Source organism: Pundamilia nyererei, unplaced genomic scaffold (genome assembly GCF_000239375.1).
Source record: "Pundamilia nyererei isolate P.nyererei 1_Seehausen unplaced genomic scaffold, PunNye1.0 scaffold00175, whole genome shotgun sequence".
Taxonomy (NCBI): domain Eukaryota; kingdom Metazoa; phylum Chordata; class Actinopteri; order Cichliformes; family Cichlidae; genus Pundamilia; species Pundamilia nyererei.
This window is the reverse complement of record NW_005187576.1, coordinates 1,182,473-1,201,204: the sequence shown is the minus strand read 5'-3', so window position 1 is coordinate 1,201,204 and position 18,732 is coordinate 1,182,473. Positions and strand designations below refer to the sequence as shown.

The 18,732-nt window shown below is 43.4% G+C and overlaps 1 protein-coding gene across 6 annotated transcripts; it reads right to left on the bottom strand.

Annotated features, from left to right (window-relative positions):
• Positions 1 to 3,143: 3,143 nt before the first annotated feature.
• ankrd50l (ankyrin repeat domain 50-like) lies at positions 3,144 to 18,545 on the bottom strand. Of its 6 annotated transcripts, none has more exons than XM_013914160.1 (7): positions 18,470 to 18,545; positions 18,112 to 18,358; positions 15,509 to 15,584; positions 13,753 to 14,553; positions 8,635 to 8,852; positions 4,429 to 7,993; positions 3,144 to 3,896 (listed from the first exon to the last, which is right to left on the bottom strand). In XM_013914160.1, the coding sequence occupies exons 4-6, from the start codon at positions 14,199 to 14,201 to the stop codon at positions 4,440 to 4,442; spliced, it is 4,221 nt and encodes a 1,406-aa protein (XP_013769614.1). In that variant the 5' UTR covers positions 14,202 to 14,553; positions 15,509 to 15,584; positions 18,112 to 18,358; positions 18,470 to 18,545; the 3' UTR covers positions 3,144 to 3,896; positions 4,429 to 4,439. The 6 variants fall into 6 exon arrangements, with proteins under 6 accessions (XP_013769614.1, XP_013769615.1, XP_005746292.1 ...); XM_013914161.1 differs by having other exon boundaries at positions 13,753 to 14,548; XM_005746235.1 differs by having other exon boundaries at positions 13,753 to 14,407.
• Between the last annotated feature and the right edge of the window lie 187 nt (positions 18,546 to 18,732).

The following is an 18,732-nucleotide window of genomic DNA, read 5'->3' as shown; positions in this document are numbered from 1 at the left end:
TATTCTGTATTCTGTAATGGAATACATTTTAAAAGTAACCTTCCCAACACTGCCTTAAGGTTGTCTACAATATTAAAAGTTGACATAAACACAGTGTTTGGTTCACAATAGCGTAAACTAGATCTTCCACACCATGAATAAATATGGGGTTTGTGTCTTTTTGTGAATTTAAAAACCAATATAGACTGTGGATTTTTACACAAGAGCTCAGTAAAATTCAGCTGTAAACCCACTACAATTATGATTTTATTTGTGGTGAAAATTAATAGAATGAACTTGAACGTAGAAAGAAGTGAAGGAGGATCCTCTCGCGTCTAACGCCCACCTATTTGTATCCGTTGCCAAGTGAAGAATAACATGAGGGCTCTGTTTGCATTTTAAGTCAATTTCCTGCACATCTGAGATACTCATGCCAACCTCTCCACAGATCAAACTCCCCCTCACTCCTCCCCAGCTGTTTATCAGTACTCGTCTCTCAATGCGGGCTTCACATCTCGAAAATGTCGTGATTGCTTCGCAGAGAATGACACATGCTCTCTGCACACATTCTGGACATTTCGTACGGAGTGAAAATCGCTTTCAGGGTCTGTTAGACAGCCAGCGGTGCAGTGTGGTCATCGTGTCATACAAGGGGAAAAAATGGCACAATGATGTCAAGCATTTGTTGAAAGGTTGATTCCACAGTAATTGCTCATACACAGTAAATGTAGGGTGTGTAGTTCTTTCAGAAGCTCAGTGTCAAATGAAGTTTGTATTTGTGTGACACCATCCTCCAGCACCGGGTTTCATGTCCTGTTAGACTGCTTCTTTCTTACAGCCACTAAGTAACCTCTTATTTTCTTTGGTAGTGTTTCCTGAATTTTGGTCCTTTACCCACCTCATCAAAGAAAAGAGCATTTCGGTTTCTAAATGGTAAATACAACACTTTTGTAAAGCTCCACAAATTAAAGCTGACACTTGAACTCCACTGTGATAGCGTAGAGACGCAAAATTACTCTACATCTCTCAAAGATAGCAGCCAAATCCAATATTCAAATTAAATACACATTTGCATGGAAGTCAGTGGCCTTTACCTGCCACTAGATGTTACTAAAGGGACTTGGTTGATTAATGGGGTAACTTTAAAGACATGCCATGGATTTTATCTGCAGACATACCATTTCCTCTCCTCTCTGTTAACTGCAACGCGAGCTCTTCAGAACGAATCTTCCTGTTTCCGTCTCTGTAGCTCCACCTGTTTCCCACGAGCTGTTTCCTAGCCAATCAACTATCCTGTTCATCCATTGTTCTTCACTCAGCGAGCTTCCTTGTTTCCAGCCAGCTGGCTATCCTGTCATCCAGCTTTCCTGTTCCTCATTTGATGCACCCCATTTCCCAGTTCACTGGCCCCAGAATTTTGTCAGTTACATTTTTTACAATGCGTTAATGAAACTCTATGACCTGCCAAACCTGCAACACTCTTAGTGGAGCATGTTAAATTATAAAATCAAGGAAGTAAATAAATTTTAAACCTGTAAGTTCGAACAGTGTTTTAAATGCACATCACTTCATTTATATGAGGGTATGGTAACCTTGTGCTCGCTGTATAGTCTGCAAGGATGTTGTTATGCAGCTGTGGAGGAATTATGGAAATGAGCCAGTTCCTACACACAAAATAGCATAAAACAATAGAAGATTAACAGATTAGTGAGAGCATTTGTAAAATATAAAAAGCTCACAGTGTCTCTTTCTTACAGTCTTGGAGAAATTCTCAGTATTAGTGTGTTATTCAAGCTTCCGTTCATAATTTACATTTTGCCCTCAAGTAGCTTTAAGGTTCTGGAAATCATTATTCCGTGTGCCTCACAGTTTCATTAAAATACTTCACATGCAGCGCACAAGTTTTTAGTGACCCACAATGCTTTTAATCCTGTATATGCATTTGATCCTTTTCCTAAATGTTACACCCTGGGAAAAAAAAAATCACATTAAGTTTGCTTTTGTGCTGACTTTATATGCCTTTGTTGGAAAAGCAGCGTGCTAACTGTTCCAGCTTCTCTGTAAAGCAGCAGGAGTAGTACGGCTTCTCTATGGAAACGCGCAATGTTTTCAAGCTGTTCCATTTTCTTCGTCAGCCAGCTTGTAGATAGTGTCGACTCTTGCATTAAAATAAACGTTTTGCTCGTAGCGCTTTTTAAGGCTGACACTTCACACCAAGAAATAACTTTTCAAAATCCTCTTAAGAGTGGAAACAAATGCAGATGAGGGAAAAATAATTAGCCCTGCAAAGACTGCTCTCACAGTGCATCGGTTGTTTTCGACATAGTTAAGAATTCAGACAGTGTGACATTTTGTTCTTGGCTTTAGAAAGACAGGAATAAGTTTTGTTCCAAACAACATGTAGCTCTTCCCTCCAATCTTCATAAAACAATCAGATGGGAACATTAAATAGGCGTCTAATAAAAGTGGTGAACACAAGCTTCTTATCATAAAGGAGCTAACATGAGGCGATTGTTAGGACTCACGCCTGAATTGTGCTTCTGTATTGAATCTATGTAGAGCCTCCGATGTAGTACACAGCTAGCAGCATTTATACTTCTAAAGAGGTGCATGTCATGTTACAAAGGGGTTAATACACAGAAATACAAATCAACTGTGATGATGAATGTTAATTAGAGCCTGCTGGGAAAACTTGGCTCCCGGCATTTAAGTGGATCTTACATTTTCATGTACCACCTACCTAAACACTGTAGCTAACCATACACAGCAGCAGCTCGACGCACCCTACCACACATCAGTAAGTGCTCAGGGAACCAACCAAAGAGCCCAAGGCATCGACTTGGCCTCCAAACTCCAAAACATTTGATATTGCAGTTGCTACAGATTTCAGATGCTACGCCTCAAAAAACATAGTCAAGAATCGCCATGAGCTGCGTCTGGTCCCTTCTACAGTTTCAAGTGTGTCCAAAATCATTTGGTTTCATAACCCCAGGTGGCCAGCATCAGCCCGCAGCCAGACTTTCATCTCTGCACGATGCAACCACATCAGAAGCCATCCGTGACATTTAGCTGCAAAAGTGCTTGAAATGCAGCTACAGTAAAAGTATAAAACACACGAAGAACCACACAGAACGTTTTATAGCATCACTTGCCATTTTAATTTATGTAATTAAATATTGATGAAAAAAAATGAATAAAAACAAAACATTTTAGGCCACATACACGTTTGGAATTAACAGCCCTCCCACATCCACCCTCAGTTTTTATTGTCCAGTTTTCATTTTCCTTCCTGCCTGCTCACAGACACACTGTCAGTGAGCCAAGTTGCATTCTGCAAACTTGGCGGCGTTTTAGGGTTAGCACTGTATCATAAACCAGCAGTAGGTCAGGCTCTGGTCGGCTTGTTTTTCTGAAAATTATTTTTGGTTGACAGCTATGGAACAACTATGGGGGATATAGGCCAGTTTATAGCAAATACCAAAGGCTTCCCTAAAAGGTCAAGGCCACAAGCTTAAAGCTCTTGAACATGACTGTTTAAAAACAAAAACAAACAAAAAAACCTCAACCATTACTCTATAATGGCTCTACGGGGTAAAATAAATAAAAACAAAATAGTATAAAGGTATTTTTGTCAGACCAGTGCCGATCAAAAGTATGCTATCATAGAAAAATAACATCCAAGTCATGCTTTACACTAAATATATCAGCATGATTTTGTCTGTAAGGATGTGCTCTGCTCCTCCCACACAACAGGTAAAACAAAAAAGAAACAAATGCTTTAATGTCATTCAGTCTCTTCTTCCTCTGGTTTTCTGAAAGGATGCTGAAAAAAAGGAATGATTTCCTCTCATTTGAACCCAGTGAATCACTGCCAAAAAAAACTGCCATCTCCTTGAACATAAAATGTCCCACTCCACCTAAAAGAAAGATAAAATCATTAGCATTTGAATAAAAAAAGAAAGGGGAAATAAGTGCTGTGCAGTGTAAGTGTGTGGTTCTCTCCACTTAATTACTTTAGATCAATTAGTAATTTTTACTCTTTTTATGGCTGTCTGACTCTGGCTGTCTGACTCTGGCTGTCTGTTAGCTCAGTGATCAACTGTTAAACTGTCCCGGGTGTGCTTGACCTCCCGCCCAGTAACAGCTGGGATAGGCTCCAGGACCCCTACAATCCTGAATTAAATAAGAACACAGATTGATAAATGGACTTCAAAATAACAGTCTCACCATCTAATTTATCTAATTAACCAAGTCACCTATCAAAGACTTGATCCTGTCAATTTTATTCTCAGTGGACACCCTTGAACTAAAATGAATTTGGTTTGACAGTTACTATGTTTGCATTTTTGCTGCTGACAGTTGAATTATTGAGTTATTTACATCACTGAGCCACAGTACAGTAAAAAGGTTGTGAAGAAAATCTAGTCAGTGCTAACTTAGGCAACTTACTTGAGTACCAGTCACAGAGGCGTCTCTCTCTTGTGTAAGGCTACACTGGTGGGACCCTCAAACTGCAGTTTGATGGCCCGTTTGAGATTAAGCTGTGGGTCTGTGGTTGTCATAGTGACCATTACATCATCTGGCAAGGCACTACAGGGTGGGACGGGGGAAAAGCTGTAGCAAACCGGTGACAAAATGTTCTTCTGGGGTTTAGAATCCCAAGCTTCCTCTTGAAGTGGGTTCTGAAGCCTGTACGGGTATCCGAGAGGAGCGTTCTCTCGGTTTTTAGCACCTAGCGGTTGGTCCTGTCCTGGCATTATCCCAAGTGAAGCCATTACAGAGTTCCATTTACCACCTGTGTAATTAGTCCTCTCTGTTTTTATTAAATTTGAGCTTTGTTTGTTTATTTTGTCATGATATTCAAGTCCAGATGATAGGCCTTTCTGAGGCAATTCGTAATTATGCACCATGGCAGTGACTGTGCACACAGTAGGGGGAGGGCTGCCTTTGGGTTGCCTCTTACTGCTTCCGTGGAGACTACCTATGCCCGAGCCCCCTGGTGGAGGGAGGGTGGAATTACGGCTACGACTGCGGGGCAGTGAGTGCTGTTGGATCTGCTGTATAAAGCTGAGGCTGTCAGCTGGCACCGTCTGCACCGTGGCCAGTGAGTGGCAGGTCGATGAGGTTTGGGAGCTCTGCATGGAGTGGAATCGTTCTGCAGTGGATCCTGGAGAAGAAACCGAGGACGATGAGGTTGCAGCAGTTACTTCACCTCCACTACTTTCTGAGATTCCTAAAGATGAGATCATGTTGGATTTTGAAGGGGATACAGTACTAGAGTTAGGCAACACACCTAGATATGGCTTGGCTCCATAGCTCTCCAACATCCTGACAATGTTATAGTGTCCATGTTTCCCAGCCACTTTGACCGGACTGCGGCCATATTTATCCATGTGATTGGGATTTGAGCCTCTTTCTAGAAGCATTGCAACGATGTTAGCATGTCCCTCCTGGGCAGCGATGCTCAGAGCTGTTGCCCCCTGATGGCAAGCAAGGTTTATATTGATGCCACTGGCTTCTAGGAGGCGATGTCCTACTTTAGCGTGTCCTGTCCAAGCCACTGAATGTATTGGTGGTCTCCCCTCTGCATCTTGTGCATTGGGATTCGCCCCGTGTCTTAAAAGTAGGTCTACAATCTCTACAAATCCTTGCCAGGAAGCCACATGAAGCGCTGTACGGCCCTCAGAGTCTCTGGACTCCAGAGGAACACCCCCTTTCTCAATTAGGAGAGTAGCCATATCAAGGCGACCCTCCAATACTAGGAGGTAGAGCAAAGGACGCCCTTCGGCATCCCGGACATCAGTATCAGCCCCTCGTTTCATAAGCAGCTCTGCAACATCAGCATTGTCCTCCAGGAGTGCAGCACTCAAGGCAGAATGCCCATCATAGGCCCTGTGGTCAATGGGAGACTGTCTGTCTAATAGAAGTTTGGCAGTGCTCCAATGGCCTTCTTGGGCAGCTAGTATAAGGGGAGTGCGTCCCTCGATGTCCATCTCTCCAACTCGTGCCATGCTGCCTTCTTCTGTCAAAATGGCACAAACTGCACGATGTCCTTCACACGCAGCAGCGTGCAATGGAGTCCAGCCAAGATCATCTTTATGGTTCTCATCCAGGCCTCGGTCCAGCAATGTACGGACAACCTCTACGCTCCCTCTGGCTGCTGCTAGACATAGTGCCGTCCTGCCTTCACAATCAATGGCATCCACAGCCGCTCCCCAGAAAAGCAGCCGTGACACGGTCTTCATGTGTCCCATTGCTGCTGCTGCCAGGAGGGGAGTAACAGCAGCAGCAGCAGGCACACTGCCGTCAGGTCCAGCAGTTTCATCTACGTCAGCACCAGCTTCTAACAAAAGCTCGACTACATCTTCATGGCCCTCATAGGATGCAAGAAGAAGTGGTGTCATTCCATCATGGTCTCTGTGCCCTGGATCTGCTCCACGCTCCAGTAACAGACTTGCTACCTCTCCAAAACCTTTGACCCCTGCTGCTGTAGGGACACAGACAGCTGCAACTGACAGAGCAGTGCGCCCATCTCCATCAGCCAAATCAACACGTGCATTATGGTCCAACAATATTGCCACTGCTTCATGATGTCCCATATAGGCAGCTGCGATAAGTGGTGTGCGGTCCTTGCTATCAGCTTTGTCAACTTGAGCCCCATAGTCCAGTAGTGTGAGAACAATTTCATCATGACCGCCCCATGCAGCAGCTCTGAGAGCAGTTCGGCCCTCGCTGTCACATCCATCTACATCTGCTCCTGCATCCAGCAGTAGATGGACAGCCTCAGCGTGTCCACCCCAAGCTGCAGAGCGCAACGCTGTCCATCCTTCATTGTCAACATGCTCCATCATCTGTACTGCAGTTTTTTGGTCCTGGCTCTTGGCCCATTCCAGGAGTTCAGACAACACTTTGACGTGACCCTGCCTGGAGGCTAAAGTCAGTGGCGTTTGACCCTGATGATCACTGATCAGTGGATCAGAGCCATGTGAAAGGAGAAGTTTAGCTAAATTTGCAGAACCCTCGTGGGCTGCGCTAGCAAGCAGAGTCTGTCCATCTGTAGAACCAGGCTGGTTTACAGACATGCCACTGGCAAGCAGGTCCTTTATAGACGTCTCCCTTTCAAGTGTCTGTTGCACATTAATTCCTTCTTTACCTACTCTATGCATTGCATCACTTGAGTCTGCTCCAGAAAAAAAGGTTCGAGAGACTAGTCCACTTCTCATCAGCAATTGAGCAACATCCTGACTCACTGAAACAGGAAGCTGAGCTAAGGATGTGGCAATTGCTTTACTGCAGGTGGGGTTAAGAGCACGTACACCTGCCCACAGCATCCACAGTGCCAAAAATGCAGGTTTATCTTTATGGTGCCCTGAGCAAATTAAGTGTGTGGCTAGCTGGCAAGTTTCCTCAACGTCAAGGTTAGGTCCCTGTAGAGTCAGAGATGATGCAAGCATGCTATGACCTTCTGTTCTGCTACACAGATATTTCTGTGTGCAGTACTTAACATCTGTCAGCCACTCTGTAAAGCTTGCATGAAAAATTAATTTGGTGCCTCCGGTTCCATCGATTAGGAGCGCAGAGAGGGTTTCGAGATTGTTCTCAAAGTCCTGAAGACTTAATAAGGTGTCCTGAGTCCAGACTGCCATGAATAGCTGCTGGGGTGTTAGGGGCCTCGGGGCAGCCAAGAGGGCATTGAGGAGAGGCCTTACGTAGATGAAGCGCCCTCGGGGGAACAATCTCTGGCACAGCCAAAGGTAGAGTCCGTTGAGAGTCCCGGGGATGTCCCGGATCTCTCGCAGACCCACCAGCGAAGCTGCCACACCGTCCAGAACACGCTGAAGAAAAAGAAAGCAGCCGCCACTTTTGATGTGCAGAAGATTCAGCATATCAGCGGTATCAGGGGTGAGCTGTCGACGAAGCGCTGCTTCTTCATCCAGACGACAGAGGATGTACTGCTGTACGTCACGGACTGCTGGAGGCTTCCGCAGATCATCCAGACAGAGTTTACGAAAACCTACAAACAGATAGGACAGTTGTTTGTTTGTTTGTTTTAAATCTTCAATAAAGTTTTTTATATTCCTCATGGATTCTATCTACAGTTTTTTTTTTAGGTTTTACATTTTTTCAGTCTTATGTGATGCTTTGTTTTTTTTGCTTCTTATTTTGAAAACTCTATGCCAGCTTGTTCTAGTGTAATGGTAGACCTCCAGCTAACAATTTATCTAAGTCCTGGATGATTTGGTATAAAGTTCCACTTTTAATGTGGCAAAATGGAGAATGTGCTTAGCAGGTGTAGAAATAAAACCACGTTAGCTTAGCACCTCAGGCAACACCCTAAGTAGCACCTGGTCTAAGGAGCTTGGAAAGAAAAGCGTCTGGACTTCTGGATGACTGAGAACCTTCACAGACCGAAGTAGCATCTCAATAGAAATTTTGAAAATTCTTGTTTGTTTACTGTATTGCAGTGAACAGCCAATTAAACTACTTGGTCAGTGTTTGTCAGTGCATTTTTAGATGACAAAAATAGTGATTTCACTGCACAATCATGGCCACACCCTAACCAACCCATATGTCATCTTGTGTTCACATGTAACTGATCGCATTTATTTATTTTGTAATATATTGCATAATCTTATAAGAGAAGTATGTACATACTTGAGAACATCTTGCACAGGGCCTTATTTTGGCGGCGGACCGAACAGACGAGCAGCAACCAGCTGGGCAGCAGGTGTTGACTGCAGGCTAAAAGCTCTGCAATGGAGCCACTCTTCCTAACTCCTTCCCTTGGTCCATATTCTACGTCCAGAGAGTCTATAACCATCATCAGAGTCTGGGCAGGAGGAGGAAGGTCCGACAGGGGTTCCAACACTGCTCTAAGGACATGCGAGGAAGAGGCAGACACACAGTGCAAGACATTACACTTAAGACAATGTAATAACAGCAGGATTCGTGGGTTGATAATAGAGTTGAAAAAGAAAAGTAACATTGTTGGCACTCGTTTGTGTTCGCAAAGCAGATTAGATCTTTCGCACATTGTCAGTGTGAGTCACTGGGAGTGACAGTCAGACTTTGCTTCAGGCATCTTTATTTAAAGTGTGGAGTTTAATTTTTTACTGCATTTTATGGAAGTTTTTTCATTGTTTTCCATATGTTGAATCTTCAGTAATACTGGAGTCATAATCAGTTTCATTCAGCCATTGAAAAAGAACTCAATAAAAAAAGTAAGCAAATGTCAGGCAAACTAAGCAATTCCATTTACACTTTCACAGTAATTTAGGTCAAATCCAAACTACAAGTGGGTAAACAAGAGTCAACCAGGACAACTGCTATCAGATGCTTCTGCAGTAAAATTAAAGCCGACTCTCATGTTAACCTGTTAACACAGATATCAAACTGTAATCAAGAGAACTAAACAGCAATTTAGCCCCACACCCCACACTTTCATTAAACACCGGAACAAGCTGCAAAACCATAAAACAATTACAAACTTGGCTAAAGCTAAAATAGCGGCGTCACTGCCTTTTAATCACTGCGGTCAGCACCCACACCCTGCTGTGATCTGATGGTGACTCAGGTTAATGGAACATGTGAATTTACAGCTCCACCCTGGTCTCTCTCTCTCACACACGCTATCAAACTGGCAATTCTTTTCACATAATTATTAATAATTATTATTATTATTATTATTATGGATGCACGGCAAAGACACCACTGAACTTCTTGACCCTGATGTCCAATCATAGTGGTGCAGGAGAAAAAAGAAAAAAACATTTGGAGAAGCTGCACTTCCGTGTCATGGGTGCAGGTCAGCAGCAGTATTATAGCAAAGCTTCTCACCTGAGAAAAAAGTAACACCCCTAGAGGGATCATTCAAATTTCCAAATATCGATAGTACAATACCAATATCGAATCAATGCCAGTACTGGTATTGGTATCAGATTGATACTAGCACAAGAGGATCAATACTTTGTTTCCATCCAAGTTCAGCATGTAGTCCGGTGATTTAGTCGTTATAAAATTTGTTCAGAATTTGCAAATATATGATTATTCAATTCAGTTTTCTTTTTATAGCACCAAATCACAACAACAGTTGCCTAAAGGTGCTTAAGATTCACCTCATAGGTCATGACACACTGCTCTTCAATTCAATTTTATTTATATAGCGCCAAATCACAACAAAAGTCGCCTCAAGGCGCTTCATAGATACAGAGAAAAACGCAACAATCATATGACCCCCTATGAGCAGCACTTTGGCAACAGTGGGAAGGAAAAACTCCCTTTTAACAGGAAGAAACCTCCGGCAGAACCAGGCTCAGGGAGGGGCGGGGCCATCTGCTGCGACCGGTTGGGGTCGCAGCAGATGGCCTTATACATACATAAGCTGGCTTTATAAATTTAAAGCATCAGCGCTATTATCGACAACACTACTTGGAATTACTTGGTATCCAATCGATGCCACGATGTGTAGTATTGCACAGCGCTAGTTTTCAGAAGAGCTTTACAGCTGGCAAAAATGCCTTATCCTGCAACAAACACAGGGTGTGGGTTTGCATGTGAGCTGTCATTAGTGTTAATGTCTGTGTTTAAAAATGACCACAAGGTCCAGGTACCATTAGAGGCCAAACAGGTTTTCATCTAATGGATTTAACCGTTGTTGTCTTTTTGTTTGTTTGTTTTAGAAGTAAAAAGTCAAGAGGAGAAAAACTTTAATCTCAAAATAATGTCACATATTCAACTTATATTTAAAACAAAAAACAAACAAAAAAACACTACCTCAAAAGAGTTTCACTCAGACCCCTGCTTACACTCAGGGGTCAAGAATTAATCAGCTCTGGATTCATATGTACATAATAAGGAGTGGGAGGAGAAGTTTCACCACTTTAAATATGTATAAAAAAAATTAGTCATCTCTATAACGATTATACTTTAGGCCTAATAGTTATCTCATGCATGGATGAGACACTAAAACAAACAGGATTATATGCTTGTTCTGAAACAAATGGCACCACCCCAAACAGTTCCCAAGTTTATATGATCAGTTAATGTATCTGTTATTTTGAAATTAAATTGCTTTTCGTGAGTAGGGTTTGAATTAATAAAAGGAAGCAAATCCTCAGATTTGATAGGCTGGGAGTGGCCACTGGTAGTTTTGTGAGATTGTGGCTTTATTTGATGAATCATCAAAGCTGCTTACAAAAGGTCTTTTGCAATGTCTTGAGGTCACTAATATTTCAAGACTTAGCTAACCAGATAATAGACTCGACCTTTATTATCAAGTATATTACGCAGTAAAAAGAAGAGCGACATCCTGCTCTGAGTGATGATTTCAGCGAGGTTATGACAAGCTTATCATAGCACTGCGCGCTTTTAGTTATCTGATTAAAACAACACTCTGATGTGAGGAGGAGGAAGGGTAATTCTTTCATTCAGGTGACACAGTCATTTAATATGGGTGATCTAGTTGGATAAATCCTGTAGAGACAACTGTATTTGTATTGTATACTTTTAATATATTTTCTTACACACACAGGACATTGCAGCCAATGCTATGTGCACTTTAAAGTATGGTGGCTTTACTCGAACTGATATGAAAGATGTTCAACACAATTCACTACCTATTACTGAGCTTACTTAGAAAGAGCTTCACTACAAGCCGCCCATTTGTCCTGCTGTTGACTGTCATTACTGCTGTCATGGGAAGTCCAGCGGCAGTTTGTAGCACTTTGTCATCAGATTATGTGTCTCCCAAGAAGCTAGCATAGCCACAAGTGTCCAGTGAGGCAGTGACTGGGTGAACAGTCAGCTCGTGTGTCTGAAATGATACATTTTCCCAGCTTGGCACTTAGGTTAGCGCGAACACCAAAAAGGGCACGACCCAGTATTGAACAGTTGTTTCTATGGCTCGGATTAAAATCAATATAAGACACCAGTTTAGCGAACAGACCCAGACAGAGGGAGCACTGCACTACACACAGGCTTATTTTCCTTCTCTTTCACTGCCAATTCAAATCCACGTTTCTTCAATTTGTCCATGGGTGTCCTGACACAGTGGAGCTTCACCCGCAGCCACCTTCTCTCAAAAGAGCCCCCCCAACACAAACAGCTGCTGGCTGCGAGCCAGTCTGAGGGGAATGTGGAATTCAGCTCAGCACTTCACACCAGAGGAGAGCAAACAGAGGAGGAGTGCAGAAGCGCTCCGACTCACCGCAAAGCAAACACACCGGCAACGTGTCAAAGTCTCAGAGAGGAGAGTGACCTCGCTGACCGGTGCCGAGACGGTCACCGGGGAGCCGGAGGCATTTTTTCACCTCTTTGTCCCCCTCAATTCCCTCCCTCTCCCCTCCGTCTCTGAAAGGATGTTATGTTGTAAATAACACTGCAGCGTTCATTCACTGGAGGCCCCATTGTGTGTTGTGAATGGGCGGCATTATGAGGGGGAGACATAAATATAAGACGAGGAAGAATGGCTGCTGCACACTTTTCCTGCGACTGTCCCGGCTTCTGTTTGCCGCTCACTGCAGCTTTTACATGTACAGACTGTGAGGCAGTTAACTGCCTGCTGAGAGTCTAAACACCTGCAGAAAGCCACCTTTATTTAGACAAAAACAAAGATAACCTTTAAGCTCTGCTGGAGCATTTTCCCACAACATGAACAGCTGCTCGTGCTTTACTCTGTTTTTGTTTTGAGAGTGAGGCAGCTTCACTCTTTACATGCACATTACTTTATGACAGCAGCCTTTATTCAGCTCACTTTTTATCTACTGGATCATGGTATTTAGGGTGGTCCTCTCTCAGAAGACAGACCAGACAGCACTACTGTTTTTGAGCTCAGTGATCTTAAGTGGAGATGTGGGAAAAACTTCAGCTTCACCAAACTGCAAACAATGAAAAGGGAGCTTCGCAAAATGTGTTAACACTGGAAACCCGTGAATTCAAACCCAAGCCGAGTCCATCCAAGTAAAAAGGTCGAAGGTAAGGTGGCTTTGTGAGATGTCCACAACTAACTCTGCTAGTCCTTCCCCCAATTACAGGAGCTCATACCAACTCTGGCAACTCAGCATGTGTTTTGGAAATGACGTTTAGCTTACTACTTTAATCTTTCATGCAATAAAATGAATACAATTTCAGATTTTCTGCCACAAAACAAAAACAGTTATATAGATTTCAATGCATGGAACTGGATTCAAACAATAACAGCCCTAATCCTAGATGCTGTCAGATAACCGGATGGTCACGGATTGAATTTCATAGCTTTTGTGTTGCATAAAGTTAAGATCATCATGTTAACAAAACACAAAATGGGTCATCAGCAGGTTGACAGTAAACAGATAACATCATTGTAAATACACGATCTGTTAACAGCTACATTTAAAACTAAATACTCAAACAGGCCACTTATACAACAGCACCGAGCTGCAGTGCCAGGACTCCGTCGGCCTGTTTTCATTGATTTTGGAATCTGATAAACCGCTTTTCCCACGCACGAAGTCGGAACTTTGCTCTGGCTTTCATCACCAGCGTCATGATTTACAGACCCCCACATAAATTCTGCTGTGATGAGCTGGGCATGAGCCATACCCTTGAACGTGCACATACACGCTGAGCACCTGGATTTGTTTCAGGCAACTTTCTTTTCCCTTTCATTTAGAAGAAGTGGGAAATTTCCCACTGATGTGTTTCAACAAAACTGATCTCAAAAGATGGAAGTGCTGACTTTTTGTAGGACACCAAAACAAAGAAAAAACAAACAAACAAAATAAACATGGTACAAACCTCTTGAAGGTCTCATTAGGGTCTCTTTGACACGTGAGAGGCTCCAGGGCAGAGGATACAGATGGGCTGTTAAGGAGCTCTTCGTACCCTGGAGAGAGGAGGGGAGAGGCCCTCAGCTGTTCCACCAAGCCCAGGACAAACCTCCACAGCACTGTACTCGTCTGGTCCTCCCTCTGGCAGAAGTGGGCCGCAAGGCAACGCTGTGCCAACCCAACTGCCAGCCCTGCCTTTGAGGTGGGGGACACCACCTCGGTGCACAGAGCTGTCTTCCCGGCACCAGGTCCCCCCGTTACCAGGATCCCGGGAGCTTGCCCGGGCCCCGAGCGGGCGTCCAGGCAGCGACGCAGCTTGTCCAGGGCCCATTCCCGGCAATAAAAACGCCGGCCCTGAAGCAAGCTGGAGCTGCTGCCAAATCCACTGCTGCTCATTTGTTCCTGGGGTCCTGACATCCAGGGGACAACTTAGCACTGTGAATGTCACATCCCATACTCGGTGACTAACTCCACTCCTCTTTGTGGTACAGCTGCAGCCGGTGTGTGTGTGACAGCTCTAGGCAATAACTGGATATTTCTTTAGCTTGTCAGTTTCTGAAAGTGTTGCATCAGGCGATTATTATCGCTAGTTGTCTTTCTCCCGTAGGTCCCAAGGTGTAAGGCTGACAAAAAAAAAAAAAGGAGTCAGAAAAAGGTTAAGTCAGGAAAGGTGCACCTCTTCATTCTCTCTCAACGTCTTGATCTTTGTGTCGCCGAGTCTGAAATGCTACAGTTCACCATGCTTCTCGTGGGGGATCATGGAGCTGCTCTGTCAGATATCAAGAAAGAGGGAGAAGGAAATGAGGAATGAGTCAATGACAGCATGTTTCTCGCTGACTTAATGGCATGTATCTCACCCCCTCCCCTGTCTGAGTCGCCCTGCGTGTGCTCCAATTACAGCCACAGTTTCCCCTTTTCTCTCACTTTCTGTCCTGCTTCTTTTTTGAGAATCGACCCAAAACTGCAGCTGTAGCATGACATTTTTTTCGCTTTCCCACACCCACGATCTTTGCCTTCCCTCAACCCCCCCCTCTCTCTCGCTCTCTCTCATGCCTTCCGGTTTTTCTTGTTTTGTTTTTTTTTGTCTCCACCCTCTCTCAGTGTTTCACAGCATGTCCGGGCATGCACGGGTGAGCAAGGTAGAGGAGTGGTGAGGGGGAGGACTCATGTGATCATAAGCCACTCTACAGCTGACGGGTGGGAGGAGTTACCTGGGGTCAAGGTTCAATCGCAGGACACTCCGTCAGCTGTAGGAAAGGTATCTGCCAGACTACAGCACTAAAGTTTTGTGTCAAGAAGGTAAGTTGTGTTGCTGGCATCAAAACACGAGCCTCTTTTGTTCTGACTCACTTTGAGTTAATTAATTAGTCATAAATCATTTACTAGGCGAAAGTGCCAAACATTTTATCCTCCTTATATCATTATAAAGCGAATGTGGTTGATATTTTGACTGCTGATCTAGAGCAAAAACAGCTCACTCACTGAGAAAATATAATGACATATCCTTTGTTTTCTGTTATTTATGGGAAGCGTTTCAGCAGTAACACCAATCACAACACCGCTAATTTGACTATTCTCTTTCTGACTTCCACTTTGCTGATTAAAACCTAGTTTTTAATTAAAGTGTGATGAGGGCGCATGCAAACTGGAAAACATAAACAAATCAAACAGAGTCCTCTGAACCTTTCTGAATTATTACATGTTTAGGAGCTCACTTCTCCTACCTGTACTTTCATTAAAGAGGGGCGGCATCTTCTTCGGTCAAACACACTCTGGCATTTCCTGGACCGGCGTTACACCCTACATTTAAAACAAACAAAAAAGAGGATCAGCAAATCAAGTTTTTAGTTTCTATTTTGTGGTAGCCAATCATGATGGACAAACCGGGAGAAAAAAAAATATGCTGGAGGAACACTAACCTCTTTATTTTCTGTGCAATTAAAAGCACCTTTTGAGAGCTCCCGTATGTATGATTATGTTATCTGCCGTTTTTAAAAGCCGTCCCACAACATTCCACATTTTTTCCTGCTGTGAGGCAAACACTGAAAAGCTGAATGGTTGGGTTTTTGAGCCTATATGATACCAAGCACATGTCACACATATCCATTTTTCACATATGAGACAATGAAGAGAAGAAAAAAAAAAGCTTCTACATGCAAACTGCCAATACATACTTTAAGTTCTTCTGATTGGACAAAAATGTGTATAGTATCACGAAAAGGCAGTAAAAAGATGAGTCTGGTTCTCATGAAGATCTTTGAAGAATTCGGACAAAGAATGCAACGGGCCTCTGAGATAAACTCGGCGTGGTGACGATGTTGATGAGCGTGCACGCTGTTCTTCATTTCAAGTCAGTGACTAATCAAGCATCAGCTACAGGAAGCTGGATCTGACGGATGAGACTGTGATTTAACACTTGAAAGACCCTGCTGCTGTGCATATCATCGACAGCACGCCAGCCTGCTGACAGCGTAATTCAAAGAGCAAAGGAAGCTAAGAGCCACCAGCCGACGTTCCCAACCTGTGCAGCTTTTAGTCTGTATGCTTTCTCAGGCAAAGAATACCCTCCTATAGGTGGATGACACATATGCTGCACCGTCGGCTGACAAGTGCCAAATACTGAAAATCAACTAGAGAATGAGAGATGTGCTGTTTTAGCAGCACACTGATGACAGTAATGAGCAAACTTGGCACCAAGCAGAGAAGTTGTCTACATTCTTGTCATTACTTGTGGTTACTAACAAAGCCCTTTGGACCTGCTATGCAGCCTGAGCAGATACTGGTGCAGAACCCAAAGCTGAAGCCTTCAACAGCAAGCTGTCTAAGTAGAAGTCAAATAAAGCCAGACTCCCTACCATGCCTAATTTATTCATTTATGTATTCAGTTAGAAAAAGTTAAACATTGACGGAATCAAAAGTTATTCAGACTGTAAGGTTGGAATTATTTAGGAATACAATCAACTGTCACCACTGAAGATGACTTTTCAGGCACCAGAAGCAGACACCCAGAAAATAAGGTACCTCTAACTCCATGCTCCAATTACAGTAACCCGGTTTCTCATGCAGTGTGAACCTAAAGTGCATGTGAATGCACTGAATGAAGTTGCTAGGCAACCAGCAAAGAGGTTGCACACCATTCCATTAAGATTTTTTTCCCTTTTCTTACACCCTCTGACTCCCACAAGAAAACTGAAAAAAAATGTGTGCGTACAACTTACAGCATTTGTTTGGAAGTCTGAGCAATGTGATTATTTGCTCTGGAGCTGAAGGTTCAGCACAGAATTGAAGCAAGCTGCTGTGCTTTGTGTTATGACTAAAACGGGGCAAAGAAAAGACAGCCCAACTCTACCTGCTGTACCAGAAATTAAAAAGCGGAGTCAGACTGATCGATACTGGATTTTTGGGGTTGAGACAAACACTCATTTTATAACATTTTAACTGTACATTAAAGGAAAACCCTTAAACCAACAGTGAGGCAAACCAGTAGCTCTGTTGTGCCATTATGAGCACTTTTGAGTGTTCTCTTCCATGATGACAGGATCTACATGCACACTAGGCCTACACAAATGGCTGATTGAGTAAGATGTGATTCTAATGTTGCTGTTTACTGTTAAGCGGTGCACATACAGGATGAGACTAGAGGTTATGCAGAAAAGACAGAGCATGAAAGTGACTTAAAGAGATCACAGGTGAAATAACTGCGGTGGGGACCAAGTTAAGAGCAGAAGACTGAGTGGGAAATATGCAAGATGATCATCTGTGCAGAAGTGCCTACAACGTCCACCACAGCAACCAGCGTGCCCTTCAAAAAAAATCCACACAGAGCAAGCAATTCCCTTGATATGTGGACAAAGCTTCAGACTCAGCATCATCAAAACATCAGCTGAGGGAATCATTTTTCTCCAGAATGATTTTTCGCCCCTCCAGTAGAGTTCCAGTGGAACATTAGACTATACTGGTGCATATCGGTGCTACTATAGGGTTCACAAAAAGAGAGATGGATAAATGACATCCATTTCCCGGCAGCTGAAGGCTGTTTCCTGAAGCGGTTCTTTCCCTCCTTCCACATTTCTTAACAAAAGAAAGCAGAGTTTGCTGCAACTGTGATGCACATGCATTTACACAGCGCCTTTTTTCTGGTCGTACAAGCCACATTTTCACAAAAACTATAAATTCATGCAGTGTTTTATTCTATACACTTCAAGCACTTCGCGTGTGCATAGCCAATTTACAGTCACCAATTAATCGAACAAAAAATGTAATTTTTTCTTGAAAATGATTATTAGATCATGTTAATCAACGTCACAAGGTCATTATCTGCAAATACCTTCAGACGATTCTTTATCACCGGATCACAAATTCCCACAATTACCCGGCGTGCACGGCACACAGCAGATCAGCAGCTGCAAGCACTCTGGACGCGTTTGTCTCGCTGCTGGAATCCACAGGTTGTCAGCGTGCCTGCTCCCACACCAAATGCTGGACGATTCTCCCACAGGTGTGACCAAAGATATCCCGTGATAATGTGTCAAACTGCTTCATTAGGCGTCGCCATTCAAAATATGAGCGCAAATCTGTTCGCGGAAAGGCTGTTTTTAGTCAAAGCTCACAGAGAAAAAAAAAATCTCCCTCCTGTGCAGCAGGACACCGCATCTGACTTGTAAATGCACACAGCGTGATCTTACCTGCCACGAACGCTGCTCTTCTCCGTCTGCCGCTCAGAGGCTCACACTCCCACAGCCCCACAGCACTTCACCGGATTTTAATCACGTGTCTCCAACAATTCTTCATACCATCACCTTAAAGGTGAACTTAATCCTACTGGGAGTTACATTTAAAGGACAGTCATTCCTTCCTTACTCCTTAAACAGTGTGTTTTGAGGGCACACATTTAGACTGGACAACAGATTTTACTACTTATGCTAAATATAGTTAAGAGAAATAAAAG

What these genes read in the sequence shown, in the direction of transcription:
- ankrd50l (XM_013914160.1), bottom strand. Translation starts at nt 14,201, where the DNA reads ATGTCAGGACCCCAGGAACAAATGAGCAGCAGTGGATTTGGCAGCAGC. An exon ending in CCTAATGAGACCTTCAAGAG is followed by an intron (nt 8,853 to 13,752) that starts GTTTGTACCATG and finishes GCATGTCCTTAG; the next exon opens with AGCAGTGTTGGAACCCCTGT. An exon ending in CCTGTGCAAGATGTTCTCAA is followed by an intron (nt 7,994 to 8,634) that starts GTATGTACATAC and finishes ATCTGTTTGTAG; the next exon opens with GTTTTCGTAAACTCTGTCTG.